The 26,052-nt window shown below is 39.0% G+C and overlaps 1 protein-coding gene across 2 annotated transcripts in view; it reads left to right on the plus strand.

Annotated features, from left to right (window-relative positions):
- Window positions 1–216: 216 nt before the first annotated feature.
- wnt10b (Wnt family member 10B) overlaps window positions 217–26,052 on the plus strand; it is a 41,210-nt gene continuing 15,374 nt past the window's right edge. The window contains exons 1-2 of one of the 2 annotated variants that reach the window (XM_012957324.3): window positions 217–477; window positions 20,174–20,342. Coding sequence is in view for 1 of the 2 variants with exons in the window: in NM_001079303.1 (NP_001072771.1) it covers window positions 20,269–20,336 (68 nt within the window). In the remaining variant the exon portion in view is untranslated. The remainder of the gene's footprint in view (window positions 478–20,173; window positions 20,343–26,052) is intronic. The other variant, NM_001079303.1, reaches the window with a different exon arrangement.

The raw sequence follows: 26,052 nt of genomic DNA on the forward strand, positions 1-26,052 counted from the left end.
TTGTACTTTTATGCTTCCCCCAAAGGAGCCCCAGTGCAGCTGGGGGTCCAGAGCAAATGCCCTTGGTACCCTACAATGATCCCTGGTTATCAGCCCACCCACAGAATTGTGAGAGAAAGAGAGACATCTGACAGAGAGAGAGATGAGGTGAATTGTGTAGAAGTGATGGACAGAGAGGGGAGTGGAGAAGTAACCACAGGGAGTGGCTGTTGCGTGCACTGACTAGAGCAACTTCAGAGAGCAGCCAATCTGCCAGAGAAACAGCCCCATATCCCAAACAGGAGCTGCACAGACTGTGTCACAGGCACAGCTGGAACTAGCAGGGCTACATACAGATCCACAGGGAGAGCCAGTGGCACAGAAACAGAGTGAGACGCTTGGTGGGACCACAGATCAGCTGCATTCCAGGAGACATGAAGCACCCACAGAGGTCACAGGGGAGCATCTCTAGCACATAGCCAGGCACTGGAGAGCAAGGTATGGCAACAGGGCATTGGGGGCAATGGGAAACTGCCTGACCTGGCAGCTGCCACTTAGGGCAGCATTTGCTAAAATCACAATTAAACCTCATACAGCACACTGGCAAATTCAGGGCTGCCTGTAGAAACCTAGATTTTTCTTAGGGACCCTGTACTATATGGGCTTTTGGGGCCCCTTTTGACATGCTGCACAGTATTCTGGTAAAGTTTAATTTTTTGATCCCCAGCAATGCTAGGACCCCATATCATTGTACCACCTGCTCCCTCACAATGGCTGCTCTGGGTGCATTGGATATAAAGAAATCCCCTTTCCTTCAGTACTATGTTTCCTTTTCTACAAGTGAGTGTGTTTGTTGTGCAGCTCTCCAGCATGTTGTTGGACTGCAACTCCCACATCCCACTGGAAGCCAAAATTCAAATACAGATGTAGGGTTGCAGGTTGGAAATCCCTGAATTAGGTAATGCCCTAGCCTTCCCTCATTGTCAGGGGACCCTTCTTTTCCCCTACTAACACCATGGCACCACCCTGTAGGTAAAGGGTTTTGCAGTACTGCCAGCCAGGTGGCTTTGAGTGAGTGTAACAAGGATGGAGTGCATTGCTGAGGCATGTTTAGATATTGAATAGCAACAGCTGTATTTGTGACTGACACGTGTAGCCACTGTATATGAATAGTAGATGTTAAACAGACCTGTGCGCTTACAGTATGGAACTGTATAATGGACACATAGTTCGCACTTGTGAGAATTAAAGCCTTTGTGTCTTGGAGGCAAGTGTCCAGCATTGTCAGTCCTTGGTTTTTATGAGTTGGGACATTTACCAAAATTACAGCATCTATAACAATGTATAATTACGTCAGCTGTAACCAAGGTTTTCCCTTCCGCACCACAATGGAACAAAGTGCAGCCATTAAAGCCAAAAGAGAAATGACCACAGGTACAATGTATGCAGATAACTAGAACACAGAGATTTATGAGGGACTTTCATTGGCAACTCCCTGCTGTCCAACTGATCCAAGCAACCTCTGAAAAGATGCACTACCATGTTCATCAGGGGGTAAAAGCTAAATGTCCAATTTGTCAAATATATAAAATATACAATGCTGAAATATATATAGTCAACACATTTATGCAGAGCTTTTACAGAGATTAAACAACATTCACACCAGTCCCTTCCATCAGCAGAGCTTACAACCTAAGGACCCTACCACATAACATACACTATGCCAATAAATCTGCCTGTAGGTTTTCATATTAAATATTTAAAACCATTTGTTTGTATCTATCGATTCACTTGTCTCATTATCTGGCAGCCTATTTCGTTGTTCATTATTTATATAGCCAGTTGTATGTCTATATGTTATTTATTGGTATTTTTTGGTGTGTGTATCAATCAAGTTAATATCCTAGAGAGGAGAGTGAAATTTTACTTTGGGGTAGCTACTAATGGAAAACCTTAAATCTTATATAAATATGTGTATGTCTTTCTTTTTATATCTTCATCTGTCTATAATTGTCTTGCCGGTCTGTGAAAGGAAATATTTTCCCATGCATTTTGTCTTCTAATTCCAAACCTGTGATTGCAGGTGAATGAGTTGTTAGTAGTGCAGGCATTGGCAAGAGTGATGGATGAGGTGGTAGACGCCTTATCCTGACACAAACCTGTAATTTGAAAGATGCTACTAGAAGCACACACCTAAACTTTTGTAACCCCTGCCCACCATATGAGCTGGCACACAAAGAAAAGGTGTGAGAGGATTGTTGTACTATTACTAAGGAATGAATTTATTGTATGGAATTTCTCTCCCGGCTGGTGCTGTAGAAGTAAAACAGTAGCTATCATAGAGAAAGCAATAATAGAACAGTTTAGCTAAAGCATACAAAGAAAGCTCTGACTAATATTTGCAGAATAAACACATTCACATTGATTGGATTTTTATATGAGAATGTATTTAATGTTTTGTGCAAAAGTATAAGGTGTATTGTGTACCCGTTACCTTCTATTATTAACCTTCTATAGATTAACAACACTAAATTACAAATTTGCGTAATGTTGCCATTATAGCGATCACAGTCTCTATTAATTCCGTATAGTACCTATTCAGAAAAAGATCTGCTGATATATATTGTATTGATATTTATTAAAACAAGCATTTTGCATTTTTTTCTCTGACACTTTGCATAATAAATACCAGCCCCTAAAAGCAAAAATCTGCTATGGGAAAAAGATTATTTATGGGGTGTATTTTGTTCTGCAATGAAGTAAAGCTGCTCATGAGGTCTCAGCTGTGCAGGCCTAGGGTAACATTTGCAAAGGAATGTACCCACCCTATGTAGTTAGGGTAGGCATTATATTGGTATAATCCTATTGCAAAACTCAGTAGACTACTTAAGGCTCTACTGAGTCTAATCTTCCAAAAATAAAATGTTGCCTAATAATAGACACTATTATTCTAACCAACGTTCTAATATTCGCACAATTTCTTACAGTCTTTCAGTTATTTTAAAGGTATTTGTAAATGTAATTGCAAAATAATCAAAACCAGTATGTCTGTCCCTTCCCGGGATCCTAGTTCTGGCCTTTTACACAACGTAGCAGATATAGGTTCTCCAGCCAAGACAGGTCTGTTAATGAGTTGGCTTCTGCTACATATGACCAGATTCAGTTCCATGAGAAAATGTTAGTTTATGGTTTATCACATGAAAACTTATGTTTGAGGTTTAATTCGAGGAAAGAAAACGTTTCTCCTAATTCAGGTTGGGAGCACTGCTGCCATGAGGGGAAAAAAACGCTCCTAGTAACTTAAAGAGACAAAATTCTATTGCACTATTGGCCCTCTCCCATGCAAAGATCTTGAGCACTGAGCGGCATCCACTAGGCCTCCTCAGGGCAACACTAGGGGCTGAAATGCCCCTCATTCAGTTTTCCCATGACTTTAATAGAGTTTCTTTGTGATAAACAGTGAGGTAAGTTTTTCTCATAGAATTGAATCTATTGGAAATCTAGAATTGAAGGAGGAGATTTTCTCAACAAAATGAACCTGACCCACTGGATCACCATTGAGTCACCAGGGCAGGCATTAGAAAGGGACAGATGCTGCTTACCTTAGCAATTTCAAAGTAACTTTAAAGTAGATTTTAAAGCACTGAACATTTGTTATGAACATATATTCTAAGGTTGCTTAGAACTATTTTATTATAGCCACAATTTTGTGGGTTGCCTTGCCCTTTGATACCTGCGGTAATGTTGCTTCATTTTAACCACTATTGTTAGCCAGTTCTGAAAAGCTTACAAAGATTTCTGGGAAAAAAAGATTGGGAAATAAGTAAGGGCAAAGACAAACTATTAAATAATTGGAAACAAAATAATAGCACATTTTGAGTCAAACAATGTCAATGATCTTACATTTGCTGCAGTACTATATACATAACTATCCGTGAATACTGTTTTACCCTGTGTCAGGAGAAGTTTTAGCCAGACTGTAGTTTTTCATCATCCACACGAATCAGACATTAGTCAGTGACAGTCGTAATCCTTCATGGCCATAAATCCTACACACCAGGGGGGATACACATCAGAAAGACAAGAAATTCTATTTCTGTAAAATATGTGACATGAAGGAAAGATCGTCCTGCCATTATAAAGCGCCTGCCACCTGCCCTAAACCTGCAGCCATCTGCCCTTTTCAAGACACATGAACTGCACAGACTTTTCTTTGCAAATCCACCACACAAGATGCATCAATCAAGAATACCCAGGGGCTTAAAAACAAATTATTTTTTAGTCAGCTTTTGGAGATTATTTTCTTTTAGCTAACCCTTTTTAGTCACTTTAAGGGAAAAATGTAGGTGTTAAGATCCTTCCCGGGGCTAGAACACCTATCAGCGTAAGTAACAACTGGATTTGCACACAGCTGGTGAAGCAGTGATACCTGAGAATGGCTTCATGGAGCTGCTGCACACTCCTTATTACTTATCATATTACTGAATGAAAATTCAGGAGCACATCTTATAAATTCATGTTGCAGGGCTGCACTGATTGTATTTAGATTAAATAAAGTTATAGGAAATTCTAGACGTGTCCCTGAATATTTAAGTAACCCTAGTCCTCTACTACTATACTACTCAACTACTCTTATTCCTGCTTAGCCAATGCTTGCCCTTCTTCTTTAACTTATCTTTATTTAAAGGAAAACAGGCTGCTAAAAAAACATCCCCATTATTTAAAAAACACACACACAGACTCCACTTAATGCAGGCTGACAATTATTATTATTATTAACATTTATTTATAAAGCGCCAACATATTCCGCAGCGCTGTACAATAAGTGGGTTACATACATTGGACATACAGTAACATATAAAGCAATCAATAACCGATACAAGAATCCGCCTCTATGCTTAAAAATACTCCTAGTTGTGCCTGCACCCAGAAGCATTGAATCCACCCGGGTGCAGCCACACACAGCCGATATCCGCTAACAAACACCAAGGGGCAGATTTATCAAAATGTGAGTTTAGAGCTTAATACACAAAAACTCACCAATGTTCTATTTATTCCTATGGGATTTTTAAAAGCGTATTTAGCAAATGGTGAGTTCTAACTTTCACCCATTGATAAATATGATTCATAAAATCCCATAAGAATAAATAGAATGTTGGTAAGTTTTTGTGTATTAAGCTCTAAACTCACATTTTGATAAATCTGCCCCCAAGTCTCACATTAGTTGCTGCATATCAGCTGCGTGTGCCTGCACATTAAGAAATACTGGGCTTGGGAACTTCTACACACAGGCAGTGCTGGTAGTATCTGAGCCTTCTAGAGCAGGGCTGTCCAACTGGTGGCCCGCAACCCCCCTCTGTGTGGCCCCCCACCTGCCTGGCTGCTTTGATGCCTTACCTTTGTGTAAACTTCAAATGGTATCAGTACTGAGATTAACTGGCCCCCTGCATGTTTCTCACCTCAGATTCAGGCTGTAAACCCCCTGTATTGTTTAAATATGTAATCCCCTGTACTGTTCACACCTTTTAGTTTCTGCATTGTTCACCCCCTGCATTGTTCACATCTCAGGCTCAGGCTGTAATCACCCCCATTGTTCACCTGTTCACACCTAAGACTGGAGGAGCAGTGCCAGCATTGTGTCAGTGTATGCTGTCTATGGGTGCCATACACACAGGCAGCATAGGGCAGACAGAGTATGGCACACATAGTCAGAGTAGGGGAGCCAGAGTATGGCACACACAGGCAGCATAGAGAAGGCAGAGTACTGTCTGTGTGTGCCATACTCTGGCTGCCCTATGCTGCCTGTGTGTGCCATACTCTCCCTGCCCTATGCTGCCTGTGTGTGCCATACTCTGCCTGCCCTATGCTGCCTGTGTGTGCCATACTCTGCCTGCCCTATGCTGCCTGTGTGTGCCATACTCTGCCTGCCCTATGCTACCTGTGGGAGGTGGACCTGGCAGGGGGTTTGTTCTGGGAGTTTTTTAGCATTTGAAAATAGTCATTATATGGTTCCTAAGGTGTGTAATTATGTGCTGGGGTTTGCTGTGCTATCCACAGGGGAAGAGGAGGCATAGGGATTTAAGGTTGTGTCTTAATATGACATAATATAATTATTTCACATATGAATGAAGGGTAATATCCCTACAGTGAGCACCAACCATTTGGGGGTATAGTCTTAAAAGCTCTTGTGATAACATGGGTGTGGTTTAAAGTGGGTGCAGTTTGAAAAGGGGGAGTGGTCAAACAGGCTTCCATTATCGTCCCTCTACTGTGTTGGCCAGAAAAATTCCGTCCCTCAGTACCACAGAAGTTGGACAGCGCTGTTCTGGAGGGATCATGGTGGGGGACCATTTAGTTGTAAGCAACCTTGAGATTTCTGATGGTAACCATGGTCACATGTAGAGCCTTATTTAGCTTATTTGTATGAGGGTAATTTTATGTTTTCAGCCAATTAGAAGCCTTTTTCCAAGTTCAGAATAATTAGATCTGAAAATGATCATGGTGGGGGGCTGTAAAGATTTAGTTGGATGCAACCTTAAAATTTCTGATGGCAACCAAAAGCCTGTTTCAGCTTATTTATAGGTGGATGATTTTATGTTTTCAGCCAATCAAAGGCTCTGATTATTGGATCTGAAAATGATACTCTAGTACATAGAACATTTAACCCCTGAGAAGTGAAATTTCCTGGTCTGTGTTCCTATTCATACTGTAGCATAGAAGTGGTCCACAGCAAAACAATCTAATTGCCCTTTTATTTTCTAAGATGTAGTAGATGTAGACCGATTAAAACTGGCAATTGGTTGCTGTTGGTAACTACACTGGTGTTATTTGGCACCAGTGGTAAGGAATAAGCTCCACTAGCACTTTAAATCGAAAACAATTTGGTTTGAAATTTTATTTAATGTCTGCCTTATATGGGGTCATACAGAAAACACCACTACTCTTATAAAGATGGTAATGCTGGTATGTACTGTGGTACCGAGAATTGCTCCACATTTATAGCCATGCAAACTGTCCTGAAAACAAATATTGGATGGAACAAGATTAAACCACCCCCTGCTACATAGCCTAAGCCCTTACACTAAAGTGCAGGAAGGCAAAAGGTATGTAATGAAATAAACACTGAATGATACTGCTCAGCCTTAGCACGATGAGTAGAAGGAGCCACTAGTGTTACCCGGGCAAAGCATCTATTTCAGTTTCCCATTGTCTTTTATAGGCATATTAACTCACTAGTTACGCATTACTGAAATGTAACCCCCTGTTGTGTCCTGTTTGTTCCTAAAAGAAAGACGCTCAAGTTATTGTTCTGTTATGGTAGGGGTACATTTTTTTCTCACTTCTTTTATGCTCCTGTAGAACAGGTTGTGGAGACATTCAGAGGAGCCGCACTCCAGGCATCAGGGTGATGGCCTTAATGTCTCAATGTTTTTAAGTTGCAGTGAATGAACACTTGTTTCCAATTAAAGCTCTACTATAATCTGAAAAAAGATCACATTAGTAAACCTGAAATCAATGAGTAGGGGTTAGACATCTAGACAAGTGTTTAAAAAAACATTTTCTTTAATTGCCACTTATTCCAGTGCATACGGGAATCCACTGAATTCCATCTCCTTCTATTCATTTGAGTCTAGGGGGCAGATTTACTAAGACACGAAAGCTCGGAACGGTCATTTGAACGCTCAGATCGTATTTTCGCTGAATTTTTCGCCGCTAGCGTGACTTTTTCGACACCTGCACGACTTTTTCGTACGGTTGCGCGAAAAAATTGGAAAGGTTTTCCCTCTGTTTACAATAGTTTGGTACGAAAATTTCGTGACTTTCGGATGGCCAATACAATATTATCGTGACTAATACGATTTTTTCGTAAGCATTTTTGTGATATTTGCGATCTTCAAAATTTTCGTATCCAATCCGAATTTATCCAATTCAGGATTCGAACTCTTGATTTCATGAATTTGCCCCTAGGTGTCTGTATAGCTAAAAATGCAGCATGATTAATGGTTCTGAACTAAATTGCTCATAATTTTGTTAAAGTTTTGGAAGAAAAGAAAATTTAAATAGACTAAAATCCTTTGGTTTTGTTTATTGTATTAGCTCCCTTACTTTCTTCTATGGACAAATTATTGGCTTACAGGATTGTGATACTGGAGATCAAAGAACCACTGACTTATGGCACATGGGGCATTTTGACTGCTGCCTGGCAGAAAATAGTGATGGACTAAACACCCCTGTCCACCTGTCACCTGTCCTGATGTTAAGAATGGAAAGCTCCATGGCTGATGTACACGGAGAAGTGACAGGCGGCCCCCACAGCACATTGGACACTCAATCAAGTGTTTTGGTGCCAAAGTTTTCCTGTCCCTGCTCCAAGTGCAGGAGTCTTTGGCAGTCCCACTCCTTGCTTTATCCTATACAGACCTGCTGTAAAACCAAATGTTTTGGATTCTATTAAAATTTTTCTTAGACTAGAACTTTATATTAATGTTGAGCAAAAGGTACCATGGGTAGAACATTCTCACTATCTGGAGCAGTTTTATCTACTTATTTCATCTACTTTGTTTGTTAGACGTGTACCTGTCTGTCTGTCTGTCTCTCTAGCTAACTAAAATACATTTCTGTAAGTGCCGGGATACTAGCATAGAGATGATTACCCACCTCTCACCCACCCTATCCCTATGGTGTCAGACAGTGAATCAGACTTTACAAGCTTATGATGCCCATCTCTCATGTTAGCGATACTGCAGTTTCATTGTTATTTACTGGACAAAAATGGTAGGTTAGTTGTACAGGCTTTTACAGCAACCTACAGTCTTTCATCAAAGATGATTGCTATGCCCGAAGGCATTTAAGGCAATTTAGGAATCTCCTTTAGCTATGTGGATACCAAGATTATACGACTCACTTAACCACTAAAGATGTCATTTTAATCATCATTTATTTCTATACTGCTAACAAGTTAATGCAGAGCTGTTAACAAGCCTTACATTGTATTTAAGTGCAAGGGTCATGGAATATAGAAGAAGTACAGTGGATAAGAGCTTACATTCTACAATTTAAAAGGCAACACATCACTTCAAAGATAAACTTAGCAGATGGTATTTTCTATTATGTTATGTTATTATCAGAGCAGCCAGACAGATACCAGACGGATAGCTGGTTGCCTGTAATGAGGTAGGTCTAAATAGAGCGGGCAAAGGTGGGTGGCCCAGAGCAGCCAGAATGTATACAAGATAATCCTGCAATACAGCTATATTACACATGAAAAACTCAAAGGATTATGAGACCAAAATAGGAAAAAAAAGAGGAGGAAGTCCTTATACATTAGGATACCAATTAAGAAAATTCAATAACAACAGTATTTAATTAAGAAGTAGCTTTGATCTATTTTGGGCAGTTAGAATAGCAAAAGCACAGAAACTAAATACTTATACAAAGCTGTAGATATACCTGTCCATCATCTCATTCCCAAACAGTTGCTACTCTTCTATTATTGGAACATTATTGATGGGATTTGCTTCCAACCGCAAGAGCATTAGTGAAGTTGGGCAGTGATGCTGAGAGATCAGGCTTGGATTGCAATCAGAGCTTCAATTTATCCCACAGACTTTAAGTTGGGTTGAGGTCAGGGCTCTGTGCAGGCCAGTTATGTTCCTCCTGTTGTTCATTCTGTGCTGAAAATGAGCCTTGTGCTGAAACAGGGGGCCTAACTGTTGCCACAAAACAGAAAGAATGGATTTGTCTAAAATGTTATTGTACTCTGTAGTGTTTACTTTAACCAAGGTACCCAGCCCAAACCATGAAAAACAGCCCAAGCTACAGTCTCCTGTCATGTTTGATCAAAATACAGAATATGAAAAGATCCCTACCACAGGTACCACAGGGGATTCAGAGTCTGTATAAATGCCTAGAATGTACAGCACTGTGTATATAAGTAGAGCTATATAAATAAAATTGTACATAGATTTATATGGGTGTCTGCTGGCATGAAACCCATTGACCCAATCCACGGTGAGCACTATGTTTGCATCATGCATCAAATTATTTTCTTTAATGGCCTAATACCTCTAAAACTCTCTACCTATCGCTGAGGATCACAGAAGCTAATGTATGCATGACAAGGGGACTCCTCAATTGACCCTTCGCCTTGAGGCACCCCACTGAACCCCCTTGTTACATATCTCAATGAAACACCAGGAGACAGAGGTGGAGAAAATGGCCACAGCATTTATTCACATTTTATCAAATAAATAGGACCTTGCCAGCCTAACCCAAGGCAATATTCTAAAGCCATAATTCCATAAGAGGTCGCTACTATGCTCTGCCGTTCCTCGCTGAAGACTTGAATGAGTATTAGACTGCCTCTACCTACAGAGAGGATGGCCCCAAACTCTGCTACCAGCAGGAGCTGCATTACCAACCATGAGAGAAGTTCAGCAGCCCTGCTGCCGGTCCTGGATCTGCAGTGTCTCGATGATAGGAAATCCAAGCAGGCTGTCACCTAGCACAAGCAGTAGTAGCGTCTGTATCTATCAATCCACCGTGCAGTCACAGGAGAACCTCCTTTCTCCCTCTGCTAAAATGACCTGTGCAGTACTGTGGCAAGGTCCTACCGCTGCTGTGACAAATAAAACTTAAAATATATTATCATATATCCACTATTTTGATCCAGAGGAAGGCAAAAAACCCAACCTGAAGCTAGTGCCAATTATGCCTCAAGAGGGAAAAAATTCCTTCCTGACCCCCTGGGCGATCGGAAACAGTCCCTGGATCAAGAAATCGTTGTTAACATGAATTAAACACAAAGCTGACTCTCAAGTTTATACCATATAAAGATACAGAAAGCACAATATAAAAATGCATTCAGGTAAAATTCCACATTCAGTTATTAATAGATAATATGAAAACCAAAAGAAGAGAAACTCCTGACATTTCTCAAAATATGCAAAAAGAGGGAGGGTGGGTGGGATGTTTCTACCTGCTCAGAAGATAAGGAAGTGAGTTCTTTTCTGACATCACATCCCTCTCTTTCTCCGCCCCTCCCCAGGCCAGCCTTCTCCTGCCTTAACTCTTTCCTTCACACCTAATCACAGTTGCACCTGGTTCTGCCAATCTCTAAACATAAACCAGTGTAATCTGGCTGCTGGTTATTCGGATCCCTTGTCATGCAGCCCCTGCGCTTATATCTCCAGGGCTTTCCTTTCTGCATGCTACACCATGGGGACCACCCCATAATAAAACATTTACATTACCCTGGTTAGGCCAACCATGTCCTGGCAAAAGTAGCTAAGTGAGTAAAGATCCAAACAAATCCTCTATAGCCAGCTTATTTTTGTTTGCAGATCCTGCCATGTTCTTTTTCAACTGATGTTCTCTGCACAATTAAGTGCACAAAATGTAGTGTTTAGTGCTTCTTTAAGTGGCTCGCCTAAGGCAATGAGGGTACATCAATTTGTGTCAGTTGAGTGTAAAGGGGTTTTTAAAGCATTTTTACGTTCATATTTTAGCAAAAGCAATTTGTAAGAATACAATTACTATCCTTTGGCTAAATCTTTCTAATAAATCACTTCATAATCATTGTGAGATTTTTACTATCTGTTATATAAAGATATGGCTACTCATTGTAAAGATGGCAGTATAGGAGCTTCCCTTAATATTCAGTGTTCTCCACCTCTGCTTTTTGATAGTATCTCATAGTGAGAACAGTAGCGCAATAACTGAGATTGTTGTGGTCCTGGATATGATTCCAGCCCAGACACTTTTGTATGTCTGTATGTATTCTCCTTCATTTCGTGGGTTTCTTCCCACAGTCCCAGAACACACAGAAGGCTAACTGCCTGCTGAAAAGACTCCTCATTATGTATAAGCTCATTATGTTGTAAGCTCAACTAGGGCAGGGGCTGATGTGAATGATGTTTAATATCAGTAAAGTGCTAGAGAACATGTTGGTGCTATATAAAATAAGGCAGGGGTCCCCAACCTTTTTTTCACCACGGCTGGCTGCAAGCTGAAATTTTTTTCCACGGACCGGCGGGGGGTGGGGTACGTGCGCACACAGCGTTCATACGCACATTTAGGCACGCCCTTTATCTGTGCCTCTATTGGTGTCTTTATATGCGTGACACGTAACTTTGAACGCACAGCGTTCAAATCATGCCTTTATATGTGCGCCGCCTCCATTTTTAGTGCAGGCAGGAACTGAGGCGGCCCACTTGAAAGCCGCTCACGGCCCGGTACTGGTCCATGGCCCAGCGACTGGGGACTCCTGAAATAAGGAATAATAAGAATGAAACCTATGGCATAACTAATTGCTGTTGTATGTAATTGTACATTGTAATTGGCTTTGCTTTGGATGATTTTAGAGAATGTGGTATAGTGCTATCTGGTAATATGTGGGAAAAAGTTAAAATTCTTGCTGTTTGTTTTACCCCACCCCTCCATTAAACACTGTATTATATGCTGAGTTGCTTCTGCCACAAGCCTTTTTCTCATGAGGTATAATTCCTTAGAGAGAAAAAGTTGCTGAACGGATATGTAGGTTACACTACCAATAAAACCGGTCTAGGCCAATTTAAGGTACTACAAACTGGATCTATGATGTTGGAATATGCACTGAAACCCTTAAGAGAAAGAAAACAATTTTCAATTGCAAATAAATAGTAACTACTAATCAATATGGTACATATAATATTTATTTTAAAATGCATTAACCTTTCCCCACTTTTAAGTATCAGTTGTGGGTTCATGTGCGGTAAACACAACCAGGGGTTAAAACCCTATTTATCCAATGTTGTAGGGAGGCATATAAATGTATGTATCAGATTTTAACACCTTAATAACAATTTATAAAATCAGTAAACAGTGACCATGCTTGCAGAGCTTATATGACAGGGAGGAAAATGACTCTAATTTGTTTTGAATTCATTTTAGGCAAACTGTAAAAAATAGAAATCAGAAAGAAAATAAAAGCCTCTTGTGTGGAATACAATTTGAAAAGGTTAAGGGGGCATTTACTTTTTTTTAGTTCAGGTTTTTTGGTGCTAAAACCATATTTTGTCATGGAAAAAAAATTCGATTTCCAGTTTATTGTGTGCCAAACCCATGACAAATCCAAATGCAAAAAACCTGTGGAGTTCATATTGAAGTCAATGGTAAATATCTCTTTTACAACTGGAAGATTTTTCTTTGCTTCGTTGTTTCAGAGGTTTTCGGGTTTTTTGACGCTTGCTTTTGTACGGCAATATGAAAAAGTCAAGGTTTTCGCATATTTTTCTGTTTGTGCTTTTTTTCATTCGGATGTTTTGATAAATGACTGACATTCATGGAAATGAATTTAGTTGTGGTTTTAAAAAAAATGTAAAACTATGAAAACCACGTGAGCTACCTCTTTAATTACTGCCTCTGTTGACATTGCCTGTTGTTGTTGTTGTGGAAATCCACTGAAGACATAATTTAAAGTGGTTGTTCGCCTCACCCTTATGATATAGACAGTTCTATCCTGATACAATTTGTTACTGGTCTTCATTATTTACTATTTCTGTTTTTATTTCACTTTTTGTTTAGCAGATCTCCAACTTGGAATTTCAGTAACTATCTGGTTGCTAGGGCTCAAATGATCTTAGTAACCAGGGAGTGATTAGAAAGATAAGTAATACAAAGAAACAATAACAATAAAATTGAGCAATAGTTTATTTGCTTCCGGGGCTGATAGCTAAAAAGAGTCAGAAGAAGGTGGCTCAAAAACTATTAAAATAAAAAATTAAGACCAATTGAAAAGTTGCTTAGAATTAACTATTCTATAGTATACTAAAAGTTACATTAAAGGTGATCCACCCTATTAATATTATTTATATTCCTGCACAATTCCACTGTATCAAGTTGCACCAGGCTAGCACTGCTGGAACAGAAATAAGAGGAATACTGTAGCTCCATGTAGTTCTATCCCATGGCTTTTATGCGTTCTTTTACTAAAACATGGCTGAAAATATCCCTGTTATATGGCAGGCGGAGAAGGCCATATTGTTTTGAACAGAGTTAATGTTTTATTTACTGCTATGATATTCAGCATTAAGTAGGCAAAGAGAACATCAAAGGCAGGGTGGTACAATCTGTTTGCCTGCTACAACATGTCTCGCTTTATTTCAAGAAAGGAAACCCGGATTTCTCATGTGAGAGATTAAGATCAGTGCAGGTGCAACAGCCGAAAGCAAAAAAGAAAACCTCTTTTTCCTCATTTTGTATGTGGAAGATTGTAACTAGTACCCTATAATGGATTAAGAAAACAATGGAAAATCTGTAGAAAAATTATAGTTGTACTTTAATTCCTCAAACAGCCTCCTTGGTTTGTTCGCTTCTGAAAACCATATCTAATATGTTTCATGTTTTCCCATTTATTTTTGTATTTTCCTCTGATCTGTTCCATTGATTGCCACCCCAGATAAGCCATCCCGGCAGGGTCTGACTAGGGGGTACAGGGCCCACCGGGGCCGCAGCCCCAGCGGCCCCCATCAGGGTTGCCAAATACCCCTGCCTCCCACCCTACCCTTTCCCCTGAGTGTGCGTACTTTAAACTTACCTTTGGCCCCTCAGGCAGGAGAATTGCGGCTCGGGCAAGGGCCCACAAGGTTTCCGGGTGCCCCACTGACCCAGTCTGACCCTGCATCCCAAGTCTATAGTCACATAATTGTTTATGCTGTCAATCTATCATTGTTTTTTATGCTTTGCTTCCCTTTATTTGCATTGTCTCTTTGGGGTAATGCCACATGTGGCCAATCTGCAGGTCGAGAATCCACCACATGGATTGGCACTCATAGTTACATAGGGTTGAAAAAAGACCAGAGTCCATCATAAACCATATATACCAACATCAATACTAACCGTAGATTTTAGTATCACAATAGCCTTGGATACTATGCTTGTTGAAGAACTCATCCAGGCCCCTTAACCGAATCTGCCATTACCACATCACTAGGAAGGGCATTCCCCAACCTCACTGCCCTCACCATGAAAAACCACCTACACTGCTTCAAATGGAAGCTCTGTTCCTCTAATCTAAAACTTTAATCTTTAAACTTGCATAGTGTTTAAACAGTAGAAACTGTAGAATTTCTAATTTATTATTTTCACATCAAAATCCAAAAGTTAGTTAGGTTGAGTGTGTTTCTAATGAGTAAAATGTTGGGTGCCCCAATAATTATAGTCATATAGTGGTGGCATGTTTAGCAGTGCTGTGTTTCAGTAAAGATGACATATCTGTTACTTAATGTGATTGACTATCGGCTGCAGAAATCCAATAAGCAAAGCCATTGCTCAAAATGTTACACTATGGGCATGTGGTATGGACAGGCAAGTGTTAAGATTAGGCACTAATGTGGGTTGTAGTTATATTTGTAGATATATTGCTAAGGGTTACAGAAAAAAGAGAATAGGTCCAGGTACCGCAGCCAAATAATACCTTAAATAAGTAATAAGGTTCAAACCAGGAGAAAATATATACAGGTATAGGACCCATAATCCAGAATGCTCAGGACCAAGAGTATTCCGGATAAGGGGTCTTTCCCTAATTTGGATCTCCATACCTTAAGTCTACTAAAGAATCAATAAAACATTAATTAAACCCTATGGGATTGTTTTGCATCCAATAAGGATTATTTATCTCTTAGTTGAGATCAATTACAAGGTACTGTTTTATTACTATGGAGAAAAAGGAAATCAGTTTTAAAATTCTGAATTATTTGATTAAAATGGAGTCTATGGGAGACAGGCATTCCGTAATTCTGAGCTTTCTGGATAACGGGTTTCCGGATAAGGGATCCCATACCTGTACTGGAAAAAAATAGCCACAACCTGGCAAAAGAAAAGCGGAGAATAAGGCCAAAAAACCTGTATATAGGCACATTCAATTCAATAAATAAAAATCAATCTATCAGTCTATCATATATAACCTTTGATAAGCTTAGTAAATATTGCTAAGGCTTAGCACACGACTAGTACAGTAGGCATGCCCTAGGGGACCTGTGGTTACTGTGTACTTTTGGTAGAGTGTATTGAATTATTGATAGGATAAATTACATTTAAAGGGGAAATATGTTCCTATTCCTAGGTTTCATTGAGAAATGTATCTGTACCGTCATCAGTGGAGTCACTGTCCAGCTATAATGCAGCTATAATGCATTGTTTGATTGTTGAACATTCTAAGGGCTGTGACACACGGGGAGATTAGTCGCCGCACGACAAATCTCACTTGTCACAGGCGACTAATCCCCCCAAATGCCATCCCACCGGCTAAAATGTAAATTCCTCTCAAGGCAACTTCCGCGACTTCGGCAAATTGCAGCGCCACGTATGCCATCCCACCGCCGATTTAGATTTTAGCTGTTGGGATGGTATTTCAGGGAGATTAGTCGCCCGCGACAAGGGAGGTTTGTCGCGCAGCAACTTATCTCCCCGTCTGTCACAGCCCTAAGAGCTATAGTTTGCTTCTTTGAGAATGACCACAGTACCACTGATGTAAGCCCCTTGGCTTTATCTAGCTAAATGGATTGGTGTTGCTTCTTCTCACATCACAGAGGGCTTTGGGCTCAATGTACAAAACAGCTTCACTTGAATGGGAAACGTGCTCCTTTGACGGACTCTAGAGCTAGCAATCAGTTACCTCATGGCCATGCTCACTTCCTGGGTGATAGCTGTAGTGTCTGGTGCACAGGGGGCAGTTCCAATGCAACTAAATGGCAAATGGCTTTCAATGGCTGTATGAGAACAGAAACATGTTTCTGGGAATATTTTTATATTTTGTGTGCTTGATGTGCACATTTAATAAAAAGTAGAATTGCACACAGTTAGCAAAACAGCCGTAAATAGGGGCGCCATTTGTGAGATGTTACTAAACGTTAGACGTGTTGGGTTTCTCCTCCTCTTGTGGCTGAAGCTGTATCTCCATCCTTGTGATAGATATTCTGTCATCTGGCCTCCCAGCAGTAGAAAAGAAAACTTGTCAGCGGCTAGCCTCCAGGCTTACTGGCAGAGAGGTGAAATGTGACCCTACGATAAACAGCTGTAAGGTGCACTTTTGACTCGCTTACTGCCAGCGATAGAATACAAAAGGAGCAATAACTTAATTACACATTTTATTATCTCTGTTCATTTTCTGTCACATTATTCAGATTTTATGTCTTTATGTACTGACAGTGTTCAGTAGTTTTGTTTGCTCTGCCTTAGCTAAGCCTTATATCTTCCACTCTCATTAACAACAAGCTACATTAACAACAAGTATCTCCATGTAGCAATCCAGTAAATGTAAATGTCCTTTTAAGAAAAGGGTATTTATTACTTTCACTTGTGAGCATATATTTAGAATCTCTACTATAAAACAAAATAGGACTATTGTTATCTTTGTAGAAAATAGAGACTATCACATATTCCAGGAAATTTTTCTTCCCCATAGAATCATAAAAGTTTGGAAACAGGTTGATTCACAGAACAGGTTATTTTACTCTGAAGTAGTAGTAACCCATACCAACTAATCTCAATATGCTAGGCCAGACATATTCATTTGCTTCAGAGACTGTGGGGAAAGAGGATATATGCCTATAGGGTAGACCTGTAGTTGCAGAAATTTTTTATATATACACATATATATATGTGTGTGTAGGGACCTAAAGAGTTAACATTCCCTATAGTTTTAAACCCTGCCACTTCCTTGTTTCAATGTTACTGCGTAGATGGCCATGTATCTATTTTGCTGTTAGCTTATTATGTATCATTGGTACATAGGTATATAGTATTTGGTTATGGGTGGATCTTCCTTCTTGGCCTTCAGCAGTTGATCTGTGCGGGGGTGCTCCGGGAAGGCTGGGATCCACATGGCCCAGAAGTGCTCGGCCCTAGAGAAAGCCGTCACCTCTAGTGAAGTTGGGGAGCAGGGACCTCGTGAATGAGGATATCTTTTGAAATAGGAATGTGAGATAGTCAGTTATAGTTAGTAAGAGCAGCTTCTTTGCTCCAACCAGGAGAGATAGCTGGGAGTATTCTACTTTACAGACTTTGCTGCCTTAGTGAAGGAACCGCAGTTGTGACAAGGGTATCACTTAGATTGTAAGCTCTACGGGGCAGGGACCTCCTTCCTACTGTGTCTCATACCACATGGCACTTATTCCCTGTGCATTTATATATATATATATATATATATATATATATATATATATATATATATATAGTATTTATATATTATATCACTTGTCCTCCCTGTGTGTAATTTTGTATTTTGCAAGATTGTACAGTGCTGCGTATCCTTGTGGCACTTTATAAATAAAGTTATACATACATACATACATCAGGGTTAGATTATTTCTCCCTGATCCACATCTGCTGTCTGGGATCCGGTCTATTAAGGTGGAAACCCTAAGGATAAAGATTGCTTACCAACTGCTCTCCACAATAGTGCACTATATATATACAGCCATAATTTTTCGTTTCTTCTCCTCTTGTTTTTCTTTTCTTTTGTTTTTTCCCTTTTCGCTTCAAGAAGTAATATCCAGATGTAACAAAGAGGATTATCAGTAATAAAAAAATGGGAACACACAAGGAAAAAAATGTCTTTACGTATAGCAACATTTTTTCCAACATACAATAAAAGTAAAAGAGAAATTAACATGGCTGAGGGGTCTGCTATTTTCTTTAGTCAAAAGTTATTCCTGAATATTCCTGTCCTGGTGTGTCACTTTTGCTTGTTTTTTAAACATCCCTGAGCTCAGTAACTTTTGGTTAAGCCAGTGGATTTCCTTTAAGGGGGAATATGTACAATGAATACAAGCATTGGCATTGTTTTAATCAAATAGTGTTTTTGTTATTCTTGAGCTAAACAGGGCAAACACAGAACCTGAAATGGCTTTTATTTTCCAAGTTCCTGGTTCTTGTGAGCAATTGTGTGTAGTTAATGAATTACCAGCACATAATGAATATCCATAAGCCATAGAAGGCAGAAGCTCATTATCTCTATTTAAACAAACTAATCTGATTACAGGGAAAGTTTAGGGTAGGCAGCAAGAACAAAAAAAAAAATTATGGATCTATGAATTCTTTAAATTAAAGATGAGGTAGAATAATTTCAGTTTAGGCTGAAAATGTTAAAGGTTCCAGTAGTTCATAGCTTTTGTGAGAGAGAAATATTTGTGTTGTGGGGTTATGTAATAAAAGGCACAAAGTTCGCTCAGGAGCTGTAACCCATAGCAACCAATCAGCAGGCAGCATTTACTGGTCACCTGTTTAAAAGCAAACATCTTATTGGTTGCTCTGTGTTACTGCTACTGGGCACATTTAGAGCTTATTACATATGGAAGTAAGTGTCTCAATATTGTTTTGCTTAAAGCATCATGCTAAGCATGAATTATCCTGGAATGGCACTTTGCCCCTAAGTGTTAATCTGAGGCATTTCTGTGTAATAATGTTTTTTAGCAAAAGTAATAAATCAGTGGGTTTGTTGGAATGTGTGAATGCTTAATGAAAAAATTCCTCAGAAAAATACCCCTGTAAACTATTACAAGGAAACATTTTAGGGCATTTCTATTTCTTTTAATACAGGTATGGGACCTGTTATCCAGAATGCTTCGGATAAGTAGTCTTTCTGTAATTTGGATCTCCATAACTTAAGTCTGCTAAAAATCATTTAAATATTGAATAAACCCAATAGGATTGTTTTGCCTCCAGTAAGGATTAATTATATCTCAGTTGGGATCAAGTACAAGGCACTGTTTTATTATTACAGAGAAAAAGGAAATCATTTTTTAAAATTAGAATTATTTGCTTATAATGGAGTCTATGGGAGATGACCTTTCTGTAATTCAGAACTTTCTCGATATCGGGTTTCCGGATAAGGGATCCCATACCCGTATACACAAAACAATATTAAAATTTAGGATTCTGCAATTTATATTGAGAGCCCAACACTGTTTGCTATTTGATGTGCTATTTAGCCTTTAAAAATATAATGTATTTGTAATTAGGTTGTCATGCGTTTCTGCTCAAGTACATATACATGGCTGAATGTTTTCTTTGGTTTAGTTGACCTTTTGATAATGCAGCAGGGCATATCCAAGAGCAAGGAGTGAAAAATAAAATAGATATATATATATAAATATGTTAGGTCAGAGCAAGGTTCACAATCTGCGCATTAACTGAGTATCTTTCACTTTAACAGGGCAGGTTGGACTGACGTAGGTAGAAGCCCCCCGGGCCAGGAGATGAAGAAAGAGCCTCACCATCTGACACAGCTGTCCAATGAAATGTCAGAGGATGGCCTGGGACAACCGTACAGAAACATGGCCCTGGATTCTTGCCATTGCCATCTGGCTGTGCAGCCGGTAAATGTGTGTTTCTATTTATGTGTGAATGGGATACATTTTGATAGTCCAAAGTGGCCATTATCTAAAGGGGATATGTAGATGTAACCTTTTTAAACCACAAAATTTTTTATTTTTGCCTAGATACAGGTATATTCTATATCTATTATCTATAATGTTTGCTTTCTGGATAAGGGATCTTTTTGTGATTTGGATCTTTATACCTTAAGTCTGCTAAAAATAATTTAAACTTAAATCATTTAACTAAATACAACTAAATTACCATTAAGTACAAGGTACTGTTTTATTATTACAGAGAAAAAGGAAGTTATTTTTAAAAATGTGAATTATTTGATTAAAATGAACTCTATGGCCTTCTTGCAATTTGGAATTTTCTGGATAACAGATTTCCAGATAAAAGATCCCACACGTGTATCAGGTAGAGACATAACCTTATACTTAAGTTAGATTTTAAATGTTCTTTGTACACCCTTTATGTATTTTAGCTTTATTGCTTCAGTTGTATGATCCATTTTACTTGGAATACTGCAAATTTGATCACATTATTAAATAATGCAATTAATATCTCACTGTACACTTAATATTTAATTATATTTCATTGAAAATATAAATTTGATTTAATTAAAAACAATTTCTACATATATTCCTCCATAGTATCCCATGGTCAGTCTCATATACAATACACTACTGCAGGATAATTACAGTGCCCATTTAATGCATAATGACCCATAACGCATAATAGAATGCTTAGAAAAATGTATAAATGCAGGGCCTATACCAGGAGACAATTTCATGTATAATATATGTCTAATACTAATATCTAAGTAAATACAGTATTCAGAAGCATCATTTGTAGTAGGGCTATTCTGTTCTGCTCATATTACATATGAATGGTTTCAAAAGAATGAAGTAGAATGCTAACATATGGACAGAATAAGGTTGCAGACATCTGATATAATCCAGAGGTCACTGTAACATCCCTATAAAAATACAATTCTTACTGTATCTATGGTTCTTGTTATTTTTTAAGCTATACAGGAAAACTGAAATTACTCTATATTTGGTCCTTGAAAGGTAGATAATTAGATTACCAGTATTTAACCCCTTCCTTCTCACTTTGTGACTGTTTTGTTAGCAGAAGCTTATTATGCTGGGGGAATATCTGTGCACTGGTTTCAGTTTTTCTGTTTAGCTCAAGAAAACCATAGATAATGTTTTGTAATGAAAACAATGGTCACACTCATGTTGAACAAGGTGGTATACTGCCCTTTAATGCTTAGAAATCAAGACATTTTGTGGCACAAAGTACTATAAGTACTATAAAAATTGGTTTAATATATATGTAAATACGGCTTTATTGCATTTTATTTCCTGTTTTGCCAAAGTTTGCCTTTATTACTGAGGTTATAAAACAGGAATTATTTTCCCTTCAGCATGGACATGTTTTGATCTGTCGTTGGGTCCCTTGGCTCATAGTTCTGTTTTCCTGCCCCTCCTTCAGCAAGAGTGAAACTGCTGAGGTTCAGATCTGAAGTGAAGACAAATATATTCCCACCCTGCAGGGAGCGTCCCACAGAGTTTCTGAGGGAGGCAGAGGCTTCTGTCCCCACCCAGGGCAAGATAAGGGACCAGAAATAACCTTTTCCTGAAAGCAAACTGGGCAAGCAGCCTTTACACACTTAACATTTAAAAATGCAAATGAAGAAATGTCTCGATCTATCACTCTATCTCTAGCAATTAAAACGAAACATAGCTTATAGTGGTTACAGGTTTGTATGTATGCCAGACACTGTCTCAGGAGTAGAGATGTAGCGAACTGTTCGCCGGCGAACTAATTCGCGGACTTTTGCCGATGTTCGCCACTTTGGGTTCGCCGCGTTTTTTTTTGGCGCCGCGTTTTTTCGCCTTGGTTTTTCCGCCGTGTTTTTTCGCTTCGTTTTATCGTCTATGCATATACATAGGAATAGCTTGCGGTTTTTTTTGGCGTTTTTTTTACAAAGTATTTTTCAGAGAAGTTTTTGCCCTTGATCCTCCTCCTGCATGCCACTGTCCAGGTCGTGGCACCCTTTAAACAACTTTAAAATCAGTTCTCTGGCCAGAAATAGCTTTTCTAGGTTTTAAAGTTAGCCTTCCCATTGAAGTCTATGGGGTTCGCAAAGTTTGCGAATATTCGCGAGTTTTGGCGAAAGTCCGCGAACGGGTTCGCGAACATTTTCGGCGATGTTCGCTACATCACTACTCAGGAGAGGCTTTCTGCATAGGTCCATGTGACACTGGACATTAGTATTTGCTGCCTGTAGTTGATTCCAAATAGGTATCATTGTTTTCTAAAGCGGAATAGTCCATTATGGCCCTCGACAGCAACAACACACAGCGACTAGTCTCTCTCTGCGACATAAGCCATAACATGGTGTTTTTCAGCACTGTTCTCATCAGCAGGGCCAGAATTAGGGGAGACTGAAGAGGCACAACCCTAGGCACATACATTCCCTGCATCCTTTAACTCTGGCCCTGTGCAGTTACCCCATTAGAAGCATCTGAATAAGCCTCATTATGCCTCGAATGTACAAATGGCATAACACCTGTCAAATATATTCTATAAATGCTACTTAGTGAAATCATCAATTACAATTGTGCTAATTGTGTCACATAACTCACATAAATGTGTGTATTATATGAAACAATTTACCACTTTACAGTGCCATGAACTTTCTTTATTGTCATGAACTTTATATTGGGGGTATTCCCTTTATACAAGTTTTTCCATAAAACAGGAGCCTGTGGCTCAGTGGAATAATTAAAATTACTGGGTCAAACAGCAAAACAATTTTAGGGCCCAATAAACTGTAACTGCAGAGAAAGCAGACCCTATCATTGCTTACATGATGACACTCTATAACTATCACCTTGGTACCAGCCCAGTTTTAGCATAGGCAGTAACAATAGCTGCAGTCTCAAATTAGTATCCCCCTATGCACTGTAAAGTTGGCCCTGACCGCATAATAACTATACTTCTGTAGGCCCATGGCGATGCCACAGAGGTGCACTCAGACAGTAGATGCACTTACAATACTCTGGTAATACCTCATAAATATTATGATCAAACTTGGAAACAAAGCTCAATTATGACAGTCATCAGAATGTATTTGCTTTGAGCAGCGCTAGTCAGCCACAGTGTTTAGTACCACAACAGCCTTACGCATTTTGTGCTTTCTTGGCACTTGGCCTATGAGATTTTTACTTCTGGCCTGTATGTAGGCATTTTTGCTGATGTCCAGTCCTACTAATGTTTCTACAGTTATTTTTGGAGCAACAAATAAATGTTAAATGTAAATGAATTAGTTAGATGACACCGGCCACTCCTTATGAGCCAGTATAAAATAAGAACACCTCTAATTTACCTATTCAAAGCAACCAAGTGGGGTGATCATGCTCCCCACACTCTCTGTAATGGTCTTCCTAATGTTGCCATTGCGATATCTGCACAAGAAGAGGTGAATTTCCAGTCTGAAAAACAGAATTTGGGCTCTTTTTTGGCAACCCTCACAACCCATAAGGCTACGGTTAGTAGTGCTAAAAGGTCACCAAATACACTCCACTGCAAATAAAATACAGTTAAATGCCCCTCAGAACATGCCTTTAAAAATAAGCAAGAAAGAGGTGGGGAAGAGACATGAAGCTTGTTGCTTTTATGCACTTCTTAACTAAGCTGGAATCTTGCGTTTATTAGCTACAGCAAGCTACAGTATGTAGAGCTATGAATCTAACTTGCAGGAAGGGTCTTAAATCTTGTAGGTGCCTGGTGGTACAGTTACACGTGCAGAGTAAAAGCTCTTTCATGCCTCTTTAACATACTTTTCATGTTTAGTGCCTGACGTCTGCCATTTATCATGTTCCTTTCATAGATAAAATAATTTGAATTAAATAGAACACGCGCTTCCAATTGGGTTTTTACGGATAAAAATACAAAAGAACAGTCACTGGAATGTCGTTTTCTTCAGACTCACAGTTACAGTTTTATTTATTGCCTGTGTGTGTAACAGGTCCTATCCTGCAGCCCTGCATTTCAAGTCTAATGAAACTAGGATCCAGATTAGTTGTTCAGGCTCAGCAAATGCAGCATATCTTGCTGCCAAGATTAGAGAACTACAGAAGGGACCGCCTGGTGTACATTTACATTAGTTCCCAGAATCCTCAGCAAGCTTGTGGCATACACAGACCCACTAGGATACATTCTCAAATGTATTCATGTTTTTTGCTTATTTGCAATTGCACATTTATCTTTTCCCAAACACTGCTGTGAGCGACCAAATTAAGCAAGCGTGTTGTGTACTCCTTCTGGAACTAAAGATGTATTGTGTGATTTACAGAGGTACATGCTGTCTTAATGGCACTGCTCCATTGAAACTGTGTGCCTCAGGTGGGAAAGAAGCACAAGCACAGTTATGTTGGCACGTTCAGATTCATTTTACTTGATCAGCTGCTACTTCATTGTGGAAGCAACAGGCTCTGTCAGCAGGGGCACTGGGCAGACAGATAGATAGATAGATAGATAGATAGATAGATAGATAGATAGATAGATAGATAGATAATAGATAGACAGATAGATGATTGATAGATAGATAGATAGATAGATAGATAGATAGATAGATAGATCGATCGATCGATAGATAGATAGATAGATAGATAGATAGATAGATAGATCGATAGATAGATAGATAGATAGATAGATAGATAGATAGATAGATAGATGATAGATAATAGATAGGCAGACAGATAGATGATAGATAGATAGATAGATAGATAGATAGATAGATAGATAGATAGATTCCATTTGTTACAACATGCTATATAAGCAGTGACAAAGAGCCCCATGGAAATTATTTTTATTGGTCATTTCACATGACTTAAATAAGTTTATTGATTACAGGAATGGAATATATGTTATTAGAAAACCCAAAATCCAGAAAGCTCAGAATTACTGGAAGGGCATCTCCCACAGGCTCAATTTAAAGCAAATAATTCTAATTGTCTAAAAAGAATCCCTTTTTCTCTTTAATAATAAAACAAAACTGATGGTAACTAAGCTGCATGGATCCATACTGGGGGCAAAACCAGCATATGTTTAAATGTTTTTTAGTAACATTGTTGTCCCAATTATGGAAAAAAAATATGGAAAAACTCAGTTCCCATGCATTGTGGATAGATCCCATACCTGTATAAAAGGCAATATCCCTTCCTATTGTAAAGTGTTAGGATTTTTAAAGTCCTATTAGTGCTATATATTGAAACTGCATAGAAATCAGTGTCCCATGGGGATCCTTTCCATCAAGCTACAGCTACAAATGAGTATCCCTCTATACAACATAATGTATATCTTTATTTATAAAGCACTACTTATGTACGCAGCGCTTTACAGTAGAATTCATTAATACAGACAGGGGGTTAAAGATAATGGATAAATACAAAAGATAATGGATAAATGCAAAGTACAGGTATGGGACCCATTATCCAGAATGCTCGGGACCAAGGCTATTCCAGATAAGGGGTCTTTCTGTAATTTGGATCCACATACCTTAAGTCTACTAAAGAATCAATAAAATATTAATTAAACCCTATGGGATTGTTTTGCATCCAGTAAGGATTATTTATATCTTAGTTGGGATCAATTACAAGGTACTGTTTTATTATTACAGAGAAAAAGGAAATCAGTTTT

The sequence above is a fragment of the Xenopus tropicalis genome, chromosome 2 (genome assembly GCF_000004195.4).
Source record: "Xenopus tropicalis strain Nigerian chromosome 2, UCB_Xtro_10.0, whole genome shotgun sequence".
NCBI lineage: Eukaryota > Metazoa > Chordata > Amphibia > Anura > Pipidae > Xenopus > Xenopus tropicalis.